This window comes from Rhineura floridana, chromosome 3 (assembly GCF_030035675.1).
Source record: "Rhineura floridana isolate rRhiFlo1 chromosome 3, rRhiFlo1.hap2, whole genome shotgun sequence".
Classification (NCBI taxonomy): Eukaryota; Metazoa; Chordata; class Lepidosauria; order Squamata; family Rhineuridae; genus Rhineura; species Rhineura floridana.
The window spans coordinates 7221009-7241813 of record NC_084482.1 but is presented as its reverse complement, the minus strand read 5'-3'; the positions used below and the strand labels follow the sequence as shown (position 1 = coordinate 7241813).

The 20805-nt window shown below is 44.6% G+C and overlaps 2 protein-coding genes across 21 annotated transcripts in view; one reads left to right on the top strand and one right to left on the bottom strand.

Moving 5' to 3' along the window:
* Window positions 1–5117, top strand: part of ATP2B3 (ATPase plasma membrane Ca2+ transporting 3) — a 100790-nt gene extending 95673 nt beyond the window's left edge. For all 17 annotated transcript variants that reach the window (XM_061614240.1, XM_061614236.1, XM_061614241.1 and 14 more), the window contains one exon: window positions 1778–5117. In XM_061614240.1, coding sequence (XP_061470224.1) covers window positions 1778–2101 — 324 coding nt within the window. In that variant the 3' untranslated portion in view covers window positions 2102–5117. The remainder of the gene's footprint in view (window positions 1–1777) is intronic.
* Window positions 5118–8824: 3707 nt separating this feature from the next.
* Window positions 8825–18734, bottom strand: CCNQ (cyclin Q). Of its 4 annotated transcripts, none has more exons than XM_061614218.1 (6): window positions 18290–18732; window positions 16622–16733; window positions 15364–15547; window positions 14452–14584; window positions 13003–13230; window positions 8825–11352 (listed from the first exon to the last, which is right to left on the bottom strand). In XM_061614218.1, the coding sequence occupies exons 2-6, from the start codon at window positions 16707–16709 to the stop codon at window positions 11263–11265; spliced, it is 723 nt and encodes a 240-aa protein (XP_061470202.1). In that variant the 5' UTR covers window positions 16710–16733; window positions 18290–18732; the 3' UTR covers window positions 8825–11262. The 4 variants fall into 4 exon arrangements, with proteins under 4 accessions (XP_061470202.1, XP_061470203.1, XP_061470204.1 ...); XM_061614219.1 differs by having other exon boundaries at window positions 18605–18732; XM_061614220.1 differs by lacking the exon at window positions 18290–18732 and adding an exon at window positions 17744–17965.
* Between the last annotated feature and the right edge of the window lie 2071 nt (window positions 18735–20805).

The following is a 20805-nucleotide window of genomic DNA, read 5'->3' as shown; positions in this document are numbered from 1 at the left end:
CTCTCATGGAGAGATGTGCGACAGAAATCCCTTCTTATTCTACACCAAAATCCACCAGAAATTTTAAGCAAAGAGCCAAATCTCCTGGAATTTTACACACTAATCACTGCAGAACTGATTAAGATAGAAGTGGCAGCAAGAACACTGCTTGTTAGTTTTTGAACTAATTTCCCTGACCCTTCCTTGAATGAGGCAGCAGGTTCATTCCATTCCTGAAACAAGACAGCCTGAGAATATTTTAAGCTTTCTATGAAGCTGGGAAAATGACTGTTACCTTTTGATAAATTAGTTGCTACTTTCTCAACTGTGATGAAATTCAGGGGAGCCCAGCTGAATTTTAAATGTCAATGTCAATTACCAGACCAGGGCAAGGGGGGGAGGCAGCAAGATGGGGAAAACAAACAGCAGACACATGGCAGGTATGAAATGCTGTTCCTCAAAACCAAAAAATCAATCTTTCTGAAGGGGAAAAACTATATACATGCACACATATAGTCACATCTTTTCCATTCTTTCACTTTCTTTAAACTCATTTCCACCCTCCATTCCTGACAAAGCCACTATTGTTCTACTAAATGTAAAAATGTTGGCCACATAACATTCCCCATTCCTGTTCAAACCATTCACACTTGTCATCCTTTCTATTGATTGCTCTTCTCATTCCTTTTTGATTTAATTCTTTGCTGCTGCTGAAGGCTCCTTTAGCCCCCAACCCCTCCCCAATCACCTGTTCATGAGTGTCCACCAGGAATCATAGATATCCCAAGTACAGCAAGGAATGGGAAAACAAAGCCCATTTGCCTCACCAATCACATGAGAACAGTGGATGGCAGAGAAATGAGAGGGGATAGTTGGTTGTCAGCACTGGGGGACCCTTTCCACCAGCTTTGACAGGGTCTTGGGATTTAAATCCAGAGCTAATGAAGTGGGGGCAGCTCTTTTGTGCTCTTAAACTCAAAAGGGGGTGCAGGGAGTAACAGATATCAAGAACCGGGCCCAGCTGCTGGGTCCAGCATGTCCCAGCAACCTGGCTTCTGTTTATAATCCTTGGGTTGGTGAGTTAGAGCAGAGCTTATAGCTAGCACACAACATTTGTATAGATGAGGTCTAGGTTCAGACTTTACTATCGCCTTAAAATATACTGACATCAGTTATAGGGGTTAATAGTCATTCCCTGTCCATAAGTTGTAGCTCTTTAATCAGGACTAGGGACATCCAGCAAATTCTTAGCCCCTCCCCTCCTACTAAGTTGCAATTGCTTTTTAATGTTTTTAACCCTTTTTAAAAAAAATAGATGTTTTTAAACCTTTTTTTAAAAGATGCTTTTAAACCTTTTTAAAAAAAATGTTTTTAAAGATGTTTTGTTTTAATATATTTTAAAGTCTGTTTTTATGATGTTTTAAAGTGTTTTTAGTGCTTTGTTTGCAGCCCTGGGCTCCTACTGGAAGGGCGGGATATAAATCAAATAAATAAATAATTCCCTGGGGGAAACCATGACAGTTAAACTGGTATATTGGTGTACCCTTCATTAGTTAGCAGGTCTAGAAACTAATTCACTGGAGATATTTATGAAACCCCTGGAGAGCCACTATCAGCGCCTGGTAAGCACAGACATATATATCCAGTGGGCTGGAATGAGGTCCTATCTCCCCTTGACCAGGCTAGGATGACAGAAGATAGTTAGCAAGAACCAAAAGTGTGGCCTGGCATTGGGTTCATCTATCAAGAGTCAAGCTCTCATTCTCTCTCTTCTCCTTCCTTTTGGCCTTCTCTGCAGATCCGCGTAGTGAAAGCGTTCCGTAGCTCCCTCTACGAAGGGCTGGAGAAGCCAGATACGAAGACTTCCATCCATAACTTCATGACGACGCCAGAGTTCTTGATCAACGACTACATCCACAACATCCCCCTCATTGATGACACAGACGTGGAAGAGAGTGAGGGTCCCCTGAGACGGCGCTTCCGGGCCAGCCCCCCACCATCCCCCAACAAGAACAACAACGCCATTGACAGCGGCATCTACCTAAGCACCGATGTCAGCAAGACACCTACCTCCTCGTCCAGCCCAGTTAGCCCACTCCACAGCATGGAAACTTCCCTCTAACACAACCCCACCATGCAACCAGTCAAAATGACTTTGCACACAGCAGGGGTGTTCAGTTCCTCCTAGGAGATAAGGACTAGCTGAGTGAGTCAGTAAGAAAAGCAGGCAGGAGATGGAGTTTCTCCTCTTGACACTGGAGGTTTTTTCTCTTAACAGGGTGGAAATGGACACGATTTCCGCCACTGGATGGCTCAGTCAAATGAAGACAAGAAACTGAACTGGTGCAACGAAAGCGATAAGACGTACTGTGGAGGGGGAGATGAGTTTTCTTCACAGTCACCCACGAGGGGTTTGGGCTGAGTCCCGGAGGGTGTACAGAAAAAACCACCCATTTCTCTAGTCTGTTCTTAGTTTCTCTTTGGACACAAAACATACTCACCGAACCCACAATAATCCCCCATTTGGGGGTTGCTTTGATTTATTTCTGGGACCTCTTTTCAGGGTTTGTTTTTTTTTCAAAGTTAAAAAAAGGAACTATATTTGCACCGAAAAAAAGAACAAAAAAAGGGAAAAGAGGAATAATCTAGACATCTATTATCCTAAATATATATATATATGATACCAACCGACAGATGTATTAACGGATCTTCTGACCATAACGCATGCCTGTTATCAAACCCTCTTTTCTCCTTCCCCCCTCTCCCAATGGAATTTCAGACTGGGGCAAATTTGTTTTTGTTTTTTGTTTTGTTTTTTAAAAATCATTGCTCGCTGTAGCTTGTATTTTATATAGGGTTTGATGGGAAAAGAAAATGGATTATTTCCTGTTGGGAGGGGGAATGAATTGTGGGACAGTTGCTGAGTAAACAGAGAAATTGAAGATCTGTTGGGCTCGGTGCTGCACAGATGCAGAGTGACTGAAATTATGGTTTGGTTGCAGTGATACAAATTTGGGCCTTTTCAGGCAGTTAGGCAGAAACAGTGACCAAACGTGGAGTCTCATTTAAATGGGGCACTGCCCCTAAGCCCTCTCACCTCCCCAGAAGTTTTCACAATCCAAATGCTTCCTGTAGCTGGTCATTTTAACCAGCTTCCAAGAAATACATGAGCGAGAAAGACTGTGTAAAAAAAAGATAAAAGATTGGACTATTCTCTTTTAATCCAATAAGAGAGCAACAACTTTCCCAACATTTAAGGTTACTTAATCAGAGCACTGATCAGTCTGGCAAAGGAACTGTATTTCTGAAAATTGTATTTTTCATGTCCAAAATGAAGGAATAGGTTTCTAGCCCTCGTGATTGTGGAGAGACATTTGAAAACATGCAGGCAGTGTCTGCAAAAGGCTCAGTGCCCAGCAGTTAATGGCTATTCATCATGTAGTTCTGGCTTCCATTAATTTTAACTTAATATTGATTTATATTCAGCTTTATTCCAGAGTTCAGTCATGGTCATCATGTCTTCAAACAACCCCTTTTACACTGATTTGGAGGACTGTGTATCTCCCAACCCAATCACACATTCTGGGTTGGGAGGAACAAGACTCTGGAAGAATTCCACTTTGCCTTAAGGAGATTTACCTTGGGACTAGTCCTTCACACATTTACATTCTACTTAACTATTTTTTCCTTCACACAGTTCTATTAACATGGGAGTCATGAACTCATGAAATTCAGCCTCAGCAATTCCTGCAAACAGGGAAGATCCAAAATGTACCTTGGAGACAGAGGAGGTCCTACTATGAGATTAAGATCAGGCAACCACTTTACAGAGGACTGGGGTGTGCTTAAGAGTGGGAGATAAGACAGATGTGACCCATGAGGCACAACCCACTAGAAAATTGCTGTCACTGAAAAAAGAGAGCACGACTGTCCTTTTGTGCAGCACCCGTATATTTCCATTAAGCTTGCTCAGGAGAATGTATACCATGAGTACATATTTCTGCTTCATGCACTAAAATTGTCGAGATTACAATTTGAAGTTGACAGGAATTGCTGCTGCTGAACTGTGTGTATTCCTGGCTCACGTTACACGATCTTATGAGTAGACAACTGCCATGAGGCCGGGGAAAAGTAATGTTTATTCATTTATATCCCACTCTTCCTCTCAGTAGTTTAGGGCAGCCTACAATGGGTTATTCGTTGTTATTCTAACAACAATCCTGTCAGGGCAGAAGGAGATGGAGAATGATTTATCTGAGGCCACCACGTAACTTTCATGGCTAAGTGTGAACTCCCTAGTCTAAGTCTGAAACACCATTGGATAGAAACACCATTTTGGCTCTTATATACAGCCCACATGTTTTGAGGCCCTTCAACCTAGCAGGGCAGAGAAAGTCTAGAGAGAGCTTTATTGAAGTTTATGGCACAGCAGCAGCTAGGGCCAATTGGGCCACACAGTTACTGAAATTCAGGATAGAGCCTATGGCTGGATTTCATGACATATGGTTACAAAAACACCTTTATTGCCCAGAGGGGAGAATGGCTTCCACCAAATTAAGCTTGTGTTCATCTTCTTCCAAACTTAACCAGGTTATACAACATTCCTGTAAGAAAGAACCAGCAAAAAGTCTAAACTGCTACTGGCTCTCCATTGCAGTTCACATGGACCTGGGCAAAGAGTGAAGCCATTGTCCCAACCAGGACCAGTAATTGTGTATGAGCTTAAATGAGGGGTCAAAGCCCTTTTAAGGTTGCCAACGGTTCCCTAGAAGTTTCTACTGCTGTGGCCTGCACAGATAGTTTCCAAATATGGGACTACACAAGAAACTATTCCCAGTTCTGTCACACATGATGACAAGGGAGTTCTACTTAGTGATTAGGCCTAGGTGGGGCAGAAGTCAGGATACATGGGTGCTATGCTGTCCCTAACCAGACTGTTTATCTTCAGCTGCAGAGATGAGTTGCCCTCAACCCCCTGCAGTCTCAGCTTTCTCCACATATAAAACCATAATATTTATAAACTGTGGGACATATTCTGCATTTTCCCAGGCCAAACCTGCTTGAAAATACCAGCTGCAGCACTGTCAGAAAAGCCATCCCTTCCTCGGAAGGGCAAATGCCAAACCCATCTGTAAATCTTTTTGTTGCCATCTTTTCTTTCCAAGAAAAACAAAAACAAAAAAGTTTCTTTTTCATCATCTGAGTGTTTAAAGGAAAAAAAATAAAATCGGAAATCTTAAGTGTTTAATTTTCAAGTAAAGGGAATGGGCCAAAGGAAAGCTTTAGTCCCAGCCTGGGCTTCTTTTCATTGTAGATATTATTGATAGAAAGAAATAATATATATATATGAACGTAATTGTGATTAACCAAACAGAGGTTTTTATTATATTAACAAAACATTAATTTTGTATGTTGGCAGCTGATGAAGGCGGAAGCTGAAACGTTTTGTTAATATAATAAAAACCTCTGTTTGGTTAATCACAATTACGTTCATATATATATTTTAGGTGATTAACGGAATCCTTATAGGGATCCAGAGCAAGCTTGAGTGAAGTTCTGTTTGTTGCTTTCAAAACTATCTTATATATATATATATATTAAAAAAAAACACATTCAGACAACAACAACAAAAGGTTACTTTGCTGCTGTACAATTTGCCAGCCATTTATCAGTGAGTTCTGCTATTTCACAACTGGGGGAAGGTACGGGCATTCCTTCTAAGGGAGAGTGGGAAGATTCCGTTCTTACTGGGGACATTTTTTCCCCTAAACCATAGTAAAAAGGGGAGAAGGGTTTTCTAAAGAAAATAATAAATAAGTAAAAAAACTGCTTGTACATTTGTCCAAATGGAAGGGATCATCCAGAAGTCACAAAACCATCAAGCTAAAAAGCATCCAGAACTACTAAATTGCTTTACTGAGTTGGACTCAGTTATTAATACAAGACCAGGCTGCTACCCAAAGCAAAAGCAGAAAACCAGTCACAGAACCACGGTGGTAGCACAACTATCAAGCAAAAAAAAAAAAAGTGGAGGGGAGAAACTTCAGGTGCTACAAAATGCCACCCTGAGCTCCTACTGGGAGGAAGGTTGGGATATAAATTTAATAAATAAATTAAATAAGGAAATGGACTGCCTTCCAAGTCAATTCTGACTTATGGCGACCCTATGAATAGGGTTTTCATGGTAAGCAGTATTCAGAGATGGTTTACACTTGCCTTCCTCTGAAAATAAGTAAATAAATATTGTTTATTTTAAGCTTAATGCATTTTGGAAGAATCCTTTTATCAAAGGCACAGTAACGGTACATATAATATAGATACAAACACTGGGTAAATATTATTGGTTTAGAGTGCAATCCAACTTGTATTTACGCTGGGCTTAGGGGAGTTGGATGTGGCAGATCCCCAGCTGAACCAGCAGGGACCTGGCTCAGCCAGGAGTCCATCAGGGAAGCCCAGCCCCGCAGAAGCCAGCATAAGGACCAAAGAGGGGGGCTGTTCCAGGGGCATGTTGGAGGAGGGGCCAAGTTGGAGCTTACGCAACATCCAACTCACATTTGTAGCACTCCTGCAGGTCCCAATCTGGGCCAATGTTATACCCAGAAAAAGGTCGGTCTAAGAAATAATTTTAATGGAAGTCAATGGGGAGTGCTTACTTGCCGGTAGGGCTATTCGTGAGAGCTGCCTTTTGCTTTTCCGTTCATATGCGCAGCTGCCAGCTGAGCCAATGTTCTGCCAGCCCGGCAGCTCCTGAATGGCAAATGGATGCCGTGGAACTTCCTGCCAGCTCCTCCTCCACCAGCACCCCTTCTGCTGGCTACCCCCGAGTTGGATTGGTCTGTTAATGTTTATGAGGACATACAGTTGTTTTAACTCACCCTGGAACCTCAGGGTAAAGGGCGGGTAATAAATAATTTTCTATTATATTTTGTACAAATTATCTTTTTTCTTATTTGTTTCATACATTTACAGTGCCCTTGATAAAGGAATCTTTCCAAAATGCGTTAGGCTTATAATAAATATTTTGTAGTACATGAAGTTTCTTCCTCCCCCACCCTCCTTTTCTTTGGTGTGCTACCAAAACTGTATTAGTGGCAAATGGACCACATTAGGGACCATCCCTAAGGGACTTGCACTTTGGACAGGTTTTGTAACCTTTTTATCACACTCTCCTCCATCCTGAAATATATACTAATAGTGAACTCATTCACCCGGCGCTGATGAATGCATCCAGCATCATCCACACACAAAAATGAGGTATTAGCCTACTTGAGGGAAACCAGAGATTTACATCAGTTTAAAAAAAATGGAGAAAAAAGCTGAAAAGGACGAGGGCGCCCACAAACACCCTAATGAAACCTAAGCATGCCCAGTGGGTACAGAATGCTGACTGACTATGGCAGGAAGAGGGGATGGAAGAGTGCATGGCTTGCCCTCCTGAGCAGGAGTGCTCTATGCTACAATATTTTGTTGCTGGTCCAACTTGTTTTGACTAATAGCACACACCTTCTTCTTTTATCACAGCTCTACCAGCATCCTCTCCACTTGACATAGTCTATGGATGGTGTCTTAGGTGGATTAAATCATGAAAGAGGCCCATGATGAGCATCTCTAGGGGATTATGCAGGCTAGCCATATTGCCAGATCTGGAAAAGGGAGGGGACACACCATTGAGAGAGAGGGAAAGACTAGAGTCACACATCATCACAGTTCTTATTTACATTTCTGTTCTTAAAACTGAACTGGTTTTCCATTCTGACTTCTAATACAAAGTACAAAGGATTTTCACCACAGAGATCCCAAGAAATAGAGAAATACCATTTTTGCATCCACAGAGAATGAGGCCAATGGCTGCTTTCAATCTTCACTAGAAGTTCAGGCTGCGCACAGCTCAGCTTCTTTCCAAATGGGGCAGGCATGCAAGAGCTAAATTGCAAATGCCTGGCCTCAACAGGTCAATCCAGAAGTGCCTGGGGAATGTAGCTCATGGGTTCCCAAACTGGTCTGTGGGTGGTCCACAAACTTCATTCAGGTGGTCCACAGCATGTCTACATTAAATATTCACATTGATCTTTAATTGTATTTTTATTTTATTTCTTATCCCGCATTACAATTTGAATGCTATGGAATGCAAATTGTAAGACAATGAAAATAAGAAATAACAGAAGCAATACAAATACAATTAAAATCATACAGCACCTAATACAAGGCATTATAATTGCTACAGCAGGCAGAAAAATCATTAAGTAGTTCACCAAGACCCTCAGGATTAAAAAGATCCACTAACATGATCAAGGAGTTGGAGCATTTTCTTCAGGCAGTGATGGAGTAACTTAGGAAGTTGGTACTTTTATAGTGCAATAAAGGACTTCCTAAGTTACTCCATCACTGCCGGAAGAAAATGCTCCAACTCCCTGATCATCTTAGTGGATCTTTTTAATACACTCTGCATCTCCTTTGGACACAGACTAGAGGAGGGAAAGGTGAGTAAATTCAGCTCCCTGACCAGGGGCAGCCAAGATCCTGAGCTGAAACTTCTGTACTGGAACTAGGTCCAAGGAGCTCAAGTCAGCTGGTAGAATCACAGAATAGCAGTTGGAAGAAGCCTATAAGGCCATCAAGTCCAACCCCTGACCACTGTTGGCAGTTGTCACCAGAGTTAGGAATGTATTTGGAAAATTGGGGCTATGTGTGTGCCAAATTCCACAGAAACATGGAGAAAATATGGTTTATGACAAAGGACATTGCTAGACCTTGTAGTTATAAAGAAACACTTTAAAAATGTGGCGGATACCTGATAATTTCAGAAGCCACAAGGATTGCTGAATAAAGGCCAGCGTAGACACAACGTATACAGGTTTTTTATTGTTCCCGTTAATTCTCTCTCTCACACACACAGCTATTTCCATTTTTAATATGCTTTCTTTAAATTCAAAGAAACATTTAACTTCATGTTATATCTAATTTGGCCCTAAGATGACTGAGGTTATGGCTTCAGTGCCATGTATATCTCATTGACCCCCTTCCCTTAACTAGCTATACAAAGTAACCAGGGTTCGAATTCCCACACAGCCATGAAGCTCACTGGGTGACCTTGGGCAAGCCACTGCCCCTCAGCCTCAGGCAACGGTAAACCACCTCTGAATACTGCTTACCATGAAAACCCGATTCATAGGGCACCCATAAGTCACAATCAACTTGAAGGCAGTCAATTTCCATTTTTTTTGCTCAATTTGCATATTTCTACAAGGTTCAGAAATGTTCTACAAGTTGTGCAGTCCTTTCCTTGGCACAGAATTAGGATTGCTTGGGTGTCTAACTTTCATTTCTTTAGCACGAAGTACACACAACCCTGGGTTTAACTCTGAGGAACATGTATTAGTGTCACAAGTTTACCAGGCACAGGCAAGCTTTATCGCATAGCAGATTGAAACCGTAATCTCTTGTGCAGTGTCCAGGACATTGCAAGGTATTCCAAAAATATTGAGAGTGTTTGATCTACCTCTTGTGATTAGACATTTGAAAATACATTGACTGCTCTGGTAAAAGCCCAAGGCCATTCCACACATTACCCAGGTTTACCACCAAGTGTCCATTTAATGGGAAGTGGCAATCTATCCTGATTCTCCGATAAGACTATCGGTGACACACATTTGCCTCATCCACACATTACATTTTAGGAAGTAAGAGTCTTGGCATGACTTCCAAAGAGTAGAGGAAATGACATCACTCAGAACAATGTTCCAAACTTCATCATGCCCCCTGCAGTTCTTCCCCATACATTTTTTCCATCCTTCAAGCTGAAAGCCTTCCTTCCCTAGTCTCAGCCCTACTCCCTGAAACATGAAAAACACATACAACATTCCAAACTTTACATGGAAAAACAGACCTCAACCCAAGCCATAGCAATGGTTTAATCCATGCAAGTGAAATACATTTCTGGGTGGGAGTACATTTATCCAATTTTATTCCAGTCACAGAGGTGTACAGCTATTCAGGAGTTTCTGTACAATAGCTCCCATGGAATCATGAGTATCTGGGAAAAGAATATGTTTCTAGCAGCCCCCATGATTACAAAGGAAAGCATGAGGACAGTTTCTATTTTAACCATTTAGAAACATCAGATGGTACTGGTGGGCACAACTTTAAAAGGAAACCTGACCTACTGGTAGGGATGAGCTAACAAAGTAGGCACACAGCAATTGGGAAGTCAAGAGGCAAGATGAGGCGGAGTTGGCTACATCATCTTTTTTGTAGAATGGACAATAGAAACTAACAGTCTAAGCCAGGGTGGGGGGGAAATCTTTTTCTCTGTTGAGGACTGCATTCCCTCAGGGGTAATTTGTTGGGGGCTGCACGCCAGCAGAGACAAAGCTAAACATGAGTGGGCACCCCCTTCTCTCTCTCTCTCTCTGTGCCATCCCTTTTCTCCCCTCCTTTTTTTCCCTTCCTCACCTACTTTTTTGACTCCAGGTCTATGACTGCCCCTGCCCCCTCCCCCAGTCTAATTTTTGAAGAAGCATTTCTATAATCTTAGATCAGAAAGAAGCCCAAATTCAGGAGTTTTATCCATTCACACCCCCTTGAAACAACCCAAACATTCCTCTGTATATGTAGCACCACTAGAAACTCCTAAGGAACAACCACCATATCCCAGCGAAACGAAAAGCCTGGTTCATGGTTCCATTTTTTACTCTAGAACTCAGGAATTCACAGCTGTGGAGCTGTCACTGTGGAGCAGTGGTTTTTTGTCAGAAACCCCACAGATACACAGTACAACATCCAAGACTGAAGACTGGTATGTCACACTCCCAACTAACAGCCAACTGGTTCCACAATGGAGTCAGAGCAAAGCATGTTGAGGCTTTGGGGAATCATACCGGAAACACGTGTGGGGGAAATATCTTTGCAGCACACTTTAGTTGTACTAGGGGTCAACAGGTGGGGAACAGGGCCTTTCCCCACTTATTTCTTCTCTCATGAATTCTGATCTAGCACCAAGTTTGATGGGATAGAAAACCTCCTTTTGCATGAGATGGAAGGCTGCAGTTTAACTTCAGGCTATAAAGCAATTCAGAGGGACCACAGGGCACAATCACAAACTTTCCTCATCCGTCAAGGCACTGATGCTAATCCAGTTCTGGCTCAAAGGGAGAGGATATAAATCTGGTGCCTTGTCCTTTAGATGGGGGGGGGGCACTACTATCACTTCAACCCCATTTGAAGTGGCCAGACCACTAGGGACACAGGGCATGAAGCTTTCTCCTTACTGCCCAGGTGCACTTAAGAGATTTCTGTATCCAACGTGTAGATCTGTATTAAGTCCAAGACAATCTGGTCAATGACACTCTTGGAGAGATCTTCACTGAACACCTAAAAGGACAGAAAAACAGGAAGGAGGAAAAAGGATCTGCAGAGCAAGGACGTAAATAAGGTGGAAACAGGTGGGGGGGGTTTCTTCCAGGCACCTTACAGTGATTGGAAAGAGGTGTTACTGCTTGTGGTGTGTGCATTCCTCCTATTTTCCTCTCTGAAACAGGCCTTGGAGGATTTGGAAACAACCTGTTTTGACCACAGGCGACAAAGGGACAAAACAAATGTGTGCATACCATGGGAAAGCAAAGCCTCTCCCAATCCTCTTTCAGCTGCCTTGTAAATTATTTTCTGTCACCAGCCTGGATCATCAACCAGAGTGCTGGCTCCTGGGCCTGGCCTACTGTGCTCCATCTCCCTGAATTCACAGAGACTCCAGTTCCTGAATAGGAAAGGAGTCCCAACTCCAAGAGAAGTCACTTAATGGCATCAACCAAGTTAAAGGCATGTTAAAATGCCAGCAGATCTTTATCCGAGTACATTTCCTACATCTGTGGCTCTTGAGAAGTCCCTCCTAAGGTCTGACAGGTGGCAAACCAGTCCTTCAAAACTTGGAAGTTGAGAGTATCCTTTCCACCCTAATAGCTATGCCAGTGCTATGGAAATCCTCATCCAAATAGGGAAAGCTGAACAAGCAGCAGGTCCTGTTCCCTGTTAGGGTGATGAGTATCAGTGATGTTTCCCCTTTAAGGAAAACCAGGAGACAGGATTCTTGTGTTCTACACGTTGGACTCTAATAAAAGGCCCAAGTGAGGAGCTGAGACAACCATTCCTATCACCAAAGGAGTAAGGACATGCAACTAGATGAAATGGCAGGAGATCTGTGTTTGAGTCTCTCATGGGTTCTCGAAACGGCAAATGCATGGGGTAGTTCCATTGGACTGCGAGGGGAAATTAACCTCCCCCTCCAATGTGATTTTCCCAGTTGAAATTGCCATGCTATTCCCCAGCCCCTCATATAATACTTGAAAGTTTTGCTAGGTGGGTCAGATTTTATTTATTTATTCAAAGATTTTTATTCCCGTTCAGTTTTTTTAAAAAAGGTTCCCAAGGTGTCTTACATATCACTACAAACAAGGGATGCCCTCTGCCCGCAAACCCACAATTTAAATAGCAGCTGGAGACCCTTCAACCAAGGGCACAATGTGTGGGAAAAGATTTTTTAAAAATCCTCCCCAGTGCCACAGTCCCAAACCAGTTCAATGGCCCTTCATCTGCATTTGCCTTTTTCTTTTTTAAATTTAAAATAAAAAGGGAGACCCCCAACGCAGACCTCCCACATCATGTCTCATTTGGCCTCTGAATTTTGAGCATCCCTTACAGGCATGTCCAGATTTGAAGGATGGTCTGATGAGTAATAGGTAGAGACCTGCAGCCTGCCCCTGTGTGGCTACCTAGCATGTCCCTGCGTATCAGGCAGCAAAATAGCCCCATGGCTCGTGTGGAGCATGTAGTCCATGCATCCACAGTGGCTTAACAGCTCAGGTATGGCATTTCCATACTTCTAATTCAATGCCAAGGCTGTGCATTAACAATGTAGGAATGGACCTACTCCAAGGAAAAGTCCTGGTCCAATTCAGGCTGAAAAGGGATGCATAATTCATTGCCCCCAGCCAGTGGCCTGCCCACTTCTCACTACCACATCCTTACCTGCCACCAAGGCCGCTCAGCTTCAGCATCGGCCGGCACCTCCACCCCATAACATTGGAGAGCAAGGTAAAGGACAGTCACAGCAATATGCTGTGGGGTGTGTTGCAGGCACAGTGGCCCGTGGTAGCTGTCCCGCAACAGGGCCCATGCTGCTACTGCCACTGGAGTCCGATCCCAACTGTGCCGGTTCATCCAGTGTTTCAGGGACAACAAGTAGTGGAGAAGATACTGCATAAAGAAGACAGCAGCCATCAGCATGGTTCAAAACATGGGGGGGGGCACAATTTCTTAGCAACGTATCTTGCACAAATCCCATTTATATCAAAAAGGGCTCGTGGCAAGTCCATAGCAGATGGTCTTCAAAGGGCCTCCAGGTTCCTGTCAATTGTTCCGACCCCTTGGAGCTGATGACAGAATCTCACATCTATTTTCTTCCTTCCTAACCCCTACCCCATTTATCCTCACAACAACCCTGCAAGGTAGGTCAGTCTGACTTGACCAAGGCCACCTACTGTATTTCATGGCTGACAGAGGTTCTGAACCCAGATGTCTCTGGTCCAAGTCTAACACTCTGCAGCCCCTACACTACACTCTCTGACAGCGTGGAAATGTATTGGAACACTTGCAAGAGCAGAATGCACATGGCTCTCCAGCATGAGGTCACCTTGGTTTGGAAAAAAAAGCCCTGATGAATCCTAAAGATGAGGGTGAGGTGAGGAAGCTGTGGCCCTCCAGATGTTGCTCGACTGCAGTTCCCATCAGCCCCAATCCAGTATGATCAATGGTCAAGAATGAAGGGAGTTTGCAGTCCAACAACACGTGGTGGGCCTCAGGCTCTCCAGCCTTGCCGAAAACTACCTAGCCACTCGGCAGTGGAACAATCTCTATACAACTCTTCAATGAGTAAGGGGTATTACATTTACTTTCACAACAACAATGGAAAGTAGAAGTTGACAGAGTAACATGACCAGTGAACAGCATGGCTTTTCAGAGATTTGAACTCAGGCCTCCCACAAGCAAACTCGGTACTTTAGCCACTCCACCACCTCCACCACACTAGCTTTTACATTCCTAGATCTTGCTGCCCTAGCCATCCAATCCTACTGTACCCAGTCTCCACCAAGAACAAAGAATCAAACAGCAGGAGTGCTGGCTCCCAGCCTGCCTGGGTTTATTCCACCACCACATGAGGACTTGCTCCTGGGTTCTGTCTTTTCTTCCTGTGCATCTTCCTTTCTGGGCTAAAATCTTGACTTTTATTCTGTTGCCACTATTCTAACCCTCTGGAGTCTATTTCCATCTGGAAGGTAGAAGTAGAACCAGAGGCTTGGGATGCAAGTACCAGTCCCTGTAGGCTGCAAGACGAGTAGTGAAGGCTTAACCCTTTGCCTCCCAAGCAAATCATGCATCCTGTTTTCACCCTGAGCCCCCATGCTGTGCAGCCTGGACCTTATGGGGGTGCTGGAAGGAGACGCGGAAGCAGAGCACCCGCAGCATGAGCAGCTCACACTGGACAATGCTGTCTCTAAGCTCCCAGAAGTGCGTGTCCAGCTCCAGGGGGTCACTCCGTGGGTGCAAGTACCTGTGTGTGAGCAAGAGAAAAATGCTGGATGTTTACAGTGTTCCTTCTTGCAGGTTACAACTAAACTGACTTGGCTCTTTCTCTGAACGTGCAAAAACAGTCATGTGCAGGTCTTATACAGGCTGCTATTCAATCCAAGCCTAAACAGCGACCTCACAATTTTCTGTGGCCATCTTAAGGAGAAGCCAAATTCCCTGCCTAGAAATTTGAATAGGACTGCAATCTTTGATCACTGTAATCACTAGATTCACCAACTAAAGGTGTTGGTTGATTCACTGGTGGGGGCCACTTGTAATCAGCAAGGAGAACGTGCAATTGGTAGAGCAGACTTGTTTCTCTTTTTTACTGTTTTGGCTCTAGGTTGCCTGCTATAATAGAGAATGAAAATAAATAAACAAATGCCCTTTCCTAACCACACCTAATAAATTATCACACTCTTTAACAACTCCAAAAGTTATTGCCCCGGGGTGGGGGGTGAGCAAATGAAGGGAATGTGGTTGCCTTCCTAGAAGCATCTGGCAAAATAATGGACTGGATGGACTCTTGGTTCTCACTCAGCAGAGCTATTTTTAAGTTCTTGAACCTTAGAAGAAAGTGCCTTTGAAATTAAGGGGGGCATGTCCCCGTTACAACCAAAGGCTCAAGTGTTCAAAAATCCTCTGGGATGGAATCAAGTAAAAAATTAAAGAAATTGAACTGTATGCCTTATTCTGTGTCTACGTCTACGCTTCTAATACATCCAGTCCAGGATTCACACCCACAAACCCAATCCCCATTACCTGTGGCTCACATTGATGATGTCCCTTGTTCGCAGATGCTGCTCTTCCACTTTCCCAGCCAGGTAAAGGGAAGCCATAGCTACCAGGTAGGGATCATAAGGTTCCAGAGGCACCTCCGTAAAGAAGCGGTGATAAATAGTGCATGCTGTAGCAATGGGGATGGAGCGCAAGCCTAGTTTCACACCTGTCAGTGGAAAGGAGATGCAACAAGGTGGTGAGTGGGGAGCGGGAAAGCAAGATGCAATCCCCCTTGGCTCAGAGGTGGCTTGACCAGGAAAGCAGGGTGCAGGAGAATGAGATATGATGAGGGATGACCAACAGGGTTGATAAGACCCCTGGGAAGTTCTCCTAAGCAAACCTCACTGAAATGAATGGGAGCTGCACAAGAGCATGGGCTCTTGCACAGATCCCATTCATTTCAAGGATGCCTGTGCAGGAAAGTTTCCAGCAAACGGTGTCCCATGTTAATTAACGGAAATGAGGGGCTTTTGGACACTTAAGTGTCACTGTTGTCCTCATCATTCCCATGGGTCCCCCTTCAGCCAGTCAAGGGGGGCTGAAGGAGGCTCTCCTCCAAAGAGATATCCCATGGCTACCCCTAGAATTTTCAGCTTCTATTCCAAAAGGAACCCCTGGCCCAGCCTTCCCCATCCTGGTGCCCTCCAGATTCTGCTAAACCATCATCCCCATCAGCTGCAGCCTGCAATGCCAATAGTCAGGGATTATGAGAGTTGTAGTCCAAAATGTATGTAAGGCACCAGGACACAGAAGGCTACTCTAGCCTTTTCCTTTCAGAGTTACAAGAAAAACTATACAGGTATTTTTTTACCCTAACATGTTCCTGCTTTCTAGTATTCTCATCAGTAAATGCAAATGCACTGAGAGAGTCATTTATTTTTAAAAACAAAATGTTACTGAAATTAAAATATTACAGTAAGCTAACAATCTGAAAACTAATTTAAAAAGAGTGGACTGTTGAATTTAAAATTTTGCTGTTTCCCATTGACTTTCACTGATACCCACCAGCCTCTTCCATATCTTCCCACTGCACATTCTGTGGCTCTTGGCCCACCTCCAACCCATTAGGAAGGACCCTTTACCCTCCAAATCCCTCACAGATTGGTACACCCGGTCCCATGTCTCCTCAAGTCATGCCCTTCCCCTACCAACAAAATCCTCCTTTCTCACAGGATTTGGGGCATTACTGGCCAAGGGTTCCTCAGATGTACCAAAATGAGAAGTCTAGGCTCCCTCTCACCTGCCTCCATGATGAACCTGCAGACTTTGAAGTGTGTTCTGGCATACACAGATGCCTGACTGGCCTCCTGCAACCCAGGAGAATCCATGAATGTTGATGTATTCTAACGCATCTGCAGGAGCAAAAAAGAACTTAAAACTCATTTCAGAAAACTCACTTTGGCTAGGCAACCCCCATTGCTCCTAATACAAGCAGGGCTCTTCTTCCACAATTCCTGTAGAATGCTCCTCAGTTATCTCTCTTTGGTCCCATTTCTTTGACCAAAACTCAGCTACTAGCTGCCCCTGCCTCCTTCCACCCCAAGGCCGTGGAAGTCTAGCAAGAGCTGCATGCTCACAATGCACAGAATTAAAGACAGATATGAAGAAAGTCCATATTCGCCCCCCCCCAAAAAAACCCCTATAAATTAGGTTGTTTTGGCAGGAGCTACAGCACTGTTATAACTCCTGTCAGGAGGAGACACATGGCATTCAACACTATAACTCACTGCAGTTGTGGCATAACAAAGCCAGGGTTAAATGGAAACAGCATCCCAACCTTGTAATGCCCCATCACTCCTGTGATGCCACACTTCAAGAACATGATTGTTCCTAGCATATGGTAATACAACACTTTATGCTTCCCGACCCTAAGTAATAAAATACATACATCAGAGAAGGCCAGGCATGGGGAACCACTAGACTACAGGACAGATCTTGCCCACAGCACCTCTGCTAAGACCCCATACCTTCTCCTTCCACCACAGCCCAACAAATATCTGAGAACACGGAAACCTTCATCTGCAACTCATCCCTCCACAGCTGTTCCTCACAGGTCAGCCGAGGCAGGTTATGTGTGCAATGTTCACCAGGATTGCTGGGGTAGGGGAATTTTAACCTTTCTCTTCCCCATCCAATGAGAACTGCCCCATCTCCCACACTGCTTTTATGCTTTGGAACAGCTAATAACAGTGTATGAGAGTAATGATTATTGGGATTTCGGAAGGGGGAAGGGTTAAACCTGTCCTTCCTCCACCCTGATGATGCCTCTGTATGTAGGGGGGGATGGGGCATGCCTCTCTTACTGGGGGAGGGATCAGAACACTGGCCTACCCACTTGGCAACATTCAGCCCGACAGGTTACCTCCAAAAGAATCCAGCTCTGAAGGGTGGCTGAGGGAGTTTCCCACCGCTAGTACAGGTTACATTTTCCTTTTCCAGCTGTCTGGAAAGCGTGCACACTCAGAATCAGTGCCCATCAATTAGTTATGCCATAACTGTTTAAGACAGAGCTGGAGGTGGCCCCCTAAATGTTATTGGTCTCCAACTGCCATCAGTCCCAGCCAGTATGTGCAATGGTCAGTGATAATGAGAGTTGTAGTCCAGGCCTAAAGGGGGGCACACCATGCCTGTCCCAGAGTTATGGCAGTACAGTCTCTATAACAAGTACACGTATTTCCAGAGTTGCGGGCCTTACGCAGCAGAGTCCGTAAGGTCACTGTTTACCGCAATCACTTTCCAGGGCCAGAGGCCCGGTGACATCATTGCACACCGATGCTCATCCCGCCCTGGGAGCCTCACAGATAAGGAGGCAGCGGACCCCAGGAGCGGAAGGGCAAGGAGCAGCCTCCCCCGCCGGATTATTCCCCGGCCGCCCTCATTCCTCATCCCAGTCTACGCAGCCACCCACCCGGTCTTCTCGCTCGCCTCCGTGAGCCACCCGCAGCTCCACTCGAGAAAGCCAGCTAGCCAGGAAACTAGCTGCCGGCCGTGCAGCGCTCGGCCCGGGCAAGCGCTGAAGCTGCGCCAGGAGGAGGGAGGCCAAAGGCAGCCCCGGCGCGTCCTGCCCTGCCGAAGGAGAGCCAACTGAGGGGGCTGTGCAACCAGGGAGCGAGCGCGGTGTGCTGAGCGGCCCAGCGGCGCATCACGTGAAACCTGGCAGAGCCTTGAGTGGCGCACGCTGCAGCTGAGGAGTGCTTTCTTCTATCTACGCGGAGAGGTTTACCAGAAGCTCCGTTTCCGCCATTCCTAAAGAAAGGCTTTCTGTCCCTTCGTTTCCAGCACAGGAAAAACCCCGCGCTTTAATCGGGCTCCTCCCTCAGGACTTTCTCTTTAACCCCCCCCCCGGTGCTTTCTGGGGCTCCCCTCCTCCCCCCCATCGCCTAGTGCACGCTTTTCCTTTCTTTCCTTCTCCGTCTCTCTATCACCCTTCTCTGTTTCTCTCTTCCTCTGGCCCGCCTCTCCTCCTTCCCTTTCTCCTCCCTCATCTGGGAGGGGACTTTTCCTCCCCTCATGACTGTGTCTGACACTGGATGGATGAAGTCGGAGGGTCGTCGCAGCAACCTCTTCTGCAACTTAGAGATCGCCTAAAAACGGTATTATTTAGACAGGCCTCTTTCTTTTTACCAACTGATTTACCAATTATTTTATTGTAATGGTTATATGCTGTATAGTACCTTGCTGTATTTTTAGGAAAGTGTGGTCTATAAATATTTCAGTAACTAAATAATATAAATAAAGTAGCCCAAACTCACAACTATTATTATTTATTGCTTTTTACACGGAGCGTTCTCAAAGAGGCTTACATAATAAAAACAAATAATTAAAGCCAAATATAAAACAGCAATAAAACAAGACCTAATGTGATCATCGAAAAACATATGTAAAAGTAACAAACCCTTCCCACCCCACTTAAAAGGATATGCACAAAAAGAGGCCACAGACATAGGCCTGGGTAATTAAAAATGTTTTTGCCTGCAGCCTAAAAACATACAGCAATGACTGTGTTCCGCAAGTGGGAGCAACCACTGAAAATCTTACCTTGATGGGGATAGGGCAGGGCATAGCTATCAATGGCTACTATTCATGATGGTTATATATGCTACTTCCAGAATCAGCAGTAGTAGGCCTCTGAATGAAAATTGCTTAGGAACATATGTGGGAGAGGGCTATTCTGTTCATGCCCTGCTAGTGGGCTTCCCAGAGGCATCTGGTTGGCCACTGGGAAACTGCAAATGGCAGCAGCACTGGCACCATCTTGCATCCCCCACAATGACCCAGACCTAGCACTGCTCCATCCCAAGCATTGTGAAGAGTAGGGGAAGGAATGACAGCCACCACACACACAAAAAATGGTGGAGAATATTTAGAAAACATTTTGCAAAGTGGACTTATTTTTCTAGAGGATGTGGTGGTGGTGGGACCTCAGAATCCCCTCCCCACACACACAAGTCTCCTGAGACATTTTTAGCTCAGCTGTAGTCCAAATACAGGTTTACTACCTCACTGAGAAGAACCAGGCTCTGCAGCTTGCCCATAATGGAAAAGAATTGTGAAATGTGTTCTAAAATGGTTCCCCACTAGAGGGTGTTAGTTCAAAATTCAGCTAGAATGAATGGTCTGACTTAGGCTGCAGTCCTAAACACATATTACTAAGGAGTCAGCCCCACTGAATGCAGTGGGATTTACTTCTCCGAGTAAACAGGATTGTGCTGAGCAAGTAAAAACTTAACAGCAGGAGACTCTATAACTTAGTAGGTAACTAAGCCTAAGCACATGCAACTGAATCAATAAACATATTGCTTCTCTGTTTACTCTCCGTCTCCACTTCACTCCCCTTGCTTTGTTATAAATATTAGATCGTGAGCTCCTTGGGGACAGGGACTTGTTCTTTTGTACTCTGTAAAGCACCATGTACACTGATGGCACTATACATAAGAAAAATACATGGCATTTACCCTAGGCAGCCTCTGGTTGGTTTCAACATTTTGCTGAACGCTAGGGAACATTCATACGCTGACTTGGTTGTCAGGTTGCAATCCAGTGTTTTGCCCTTTAACATTTAAATCTGACAATTGGGTTTCTCCTGCCTGTTTTTCCTCTGGTTCTGTCATCCACAAACTTCTTCACCAAGCATTGGGGTAGGGGGAGAGAGAGAGAAATGGCAGGAACAGGTAAAAAAATGAATGGGAGAACCAACAACTGCCTCAACTGCGAATTTAAAGGTAAAAGGGGAATCTTTGGGTTTCAGCTTGGAAATTCTATCCAGGCCTCCAGTGGAGTGCTGCAACACAACCAGGAGCACAGGAAATATCCTAGATTCTCCCTGGACATCCTCATACAGATTGTTCAATTCATGTGTGGTTGCAGTTACTTTGATCCACTGGGTGGTCTGAAACATCCTTTGGGAGTGCATCATTTCCATTA

Coding starts and splice junctions, on each gene's coding strand:
- CCNQ (XM_061614218.1), bottom strand. CDS start 16,709: ATGGATTCTCCTGGGTTGCAGGAGGCCAGTCAGGCATCTGTGTATGCC. Junction 15,548..16,621: donor CAGGTTCATCATGGAGGCAG/GTGAGAGGGAGC, acceptor TTCCACTGACAG/GTGTGAAACTAGGCTTGCGC. Junction 11,353..13,002: donor CTGAGCGGCCTTGGTGGCAG/GTAAGGATGTGG, acceptor CTGTCCTTTTAG/GTGTTCAGTGAAGATCTCTC.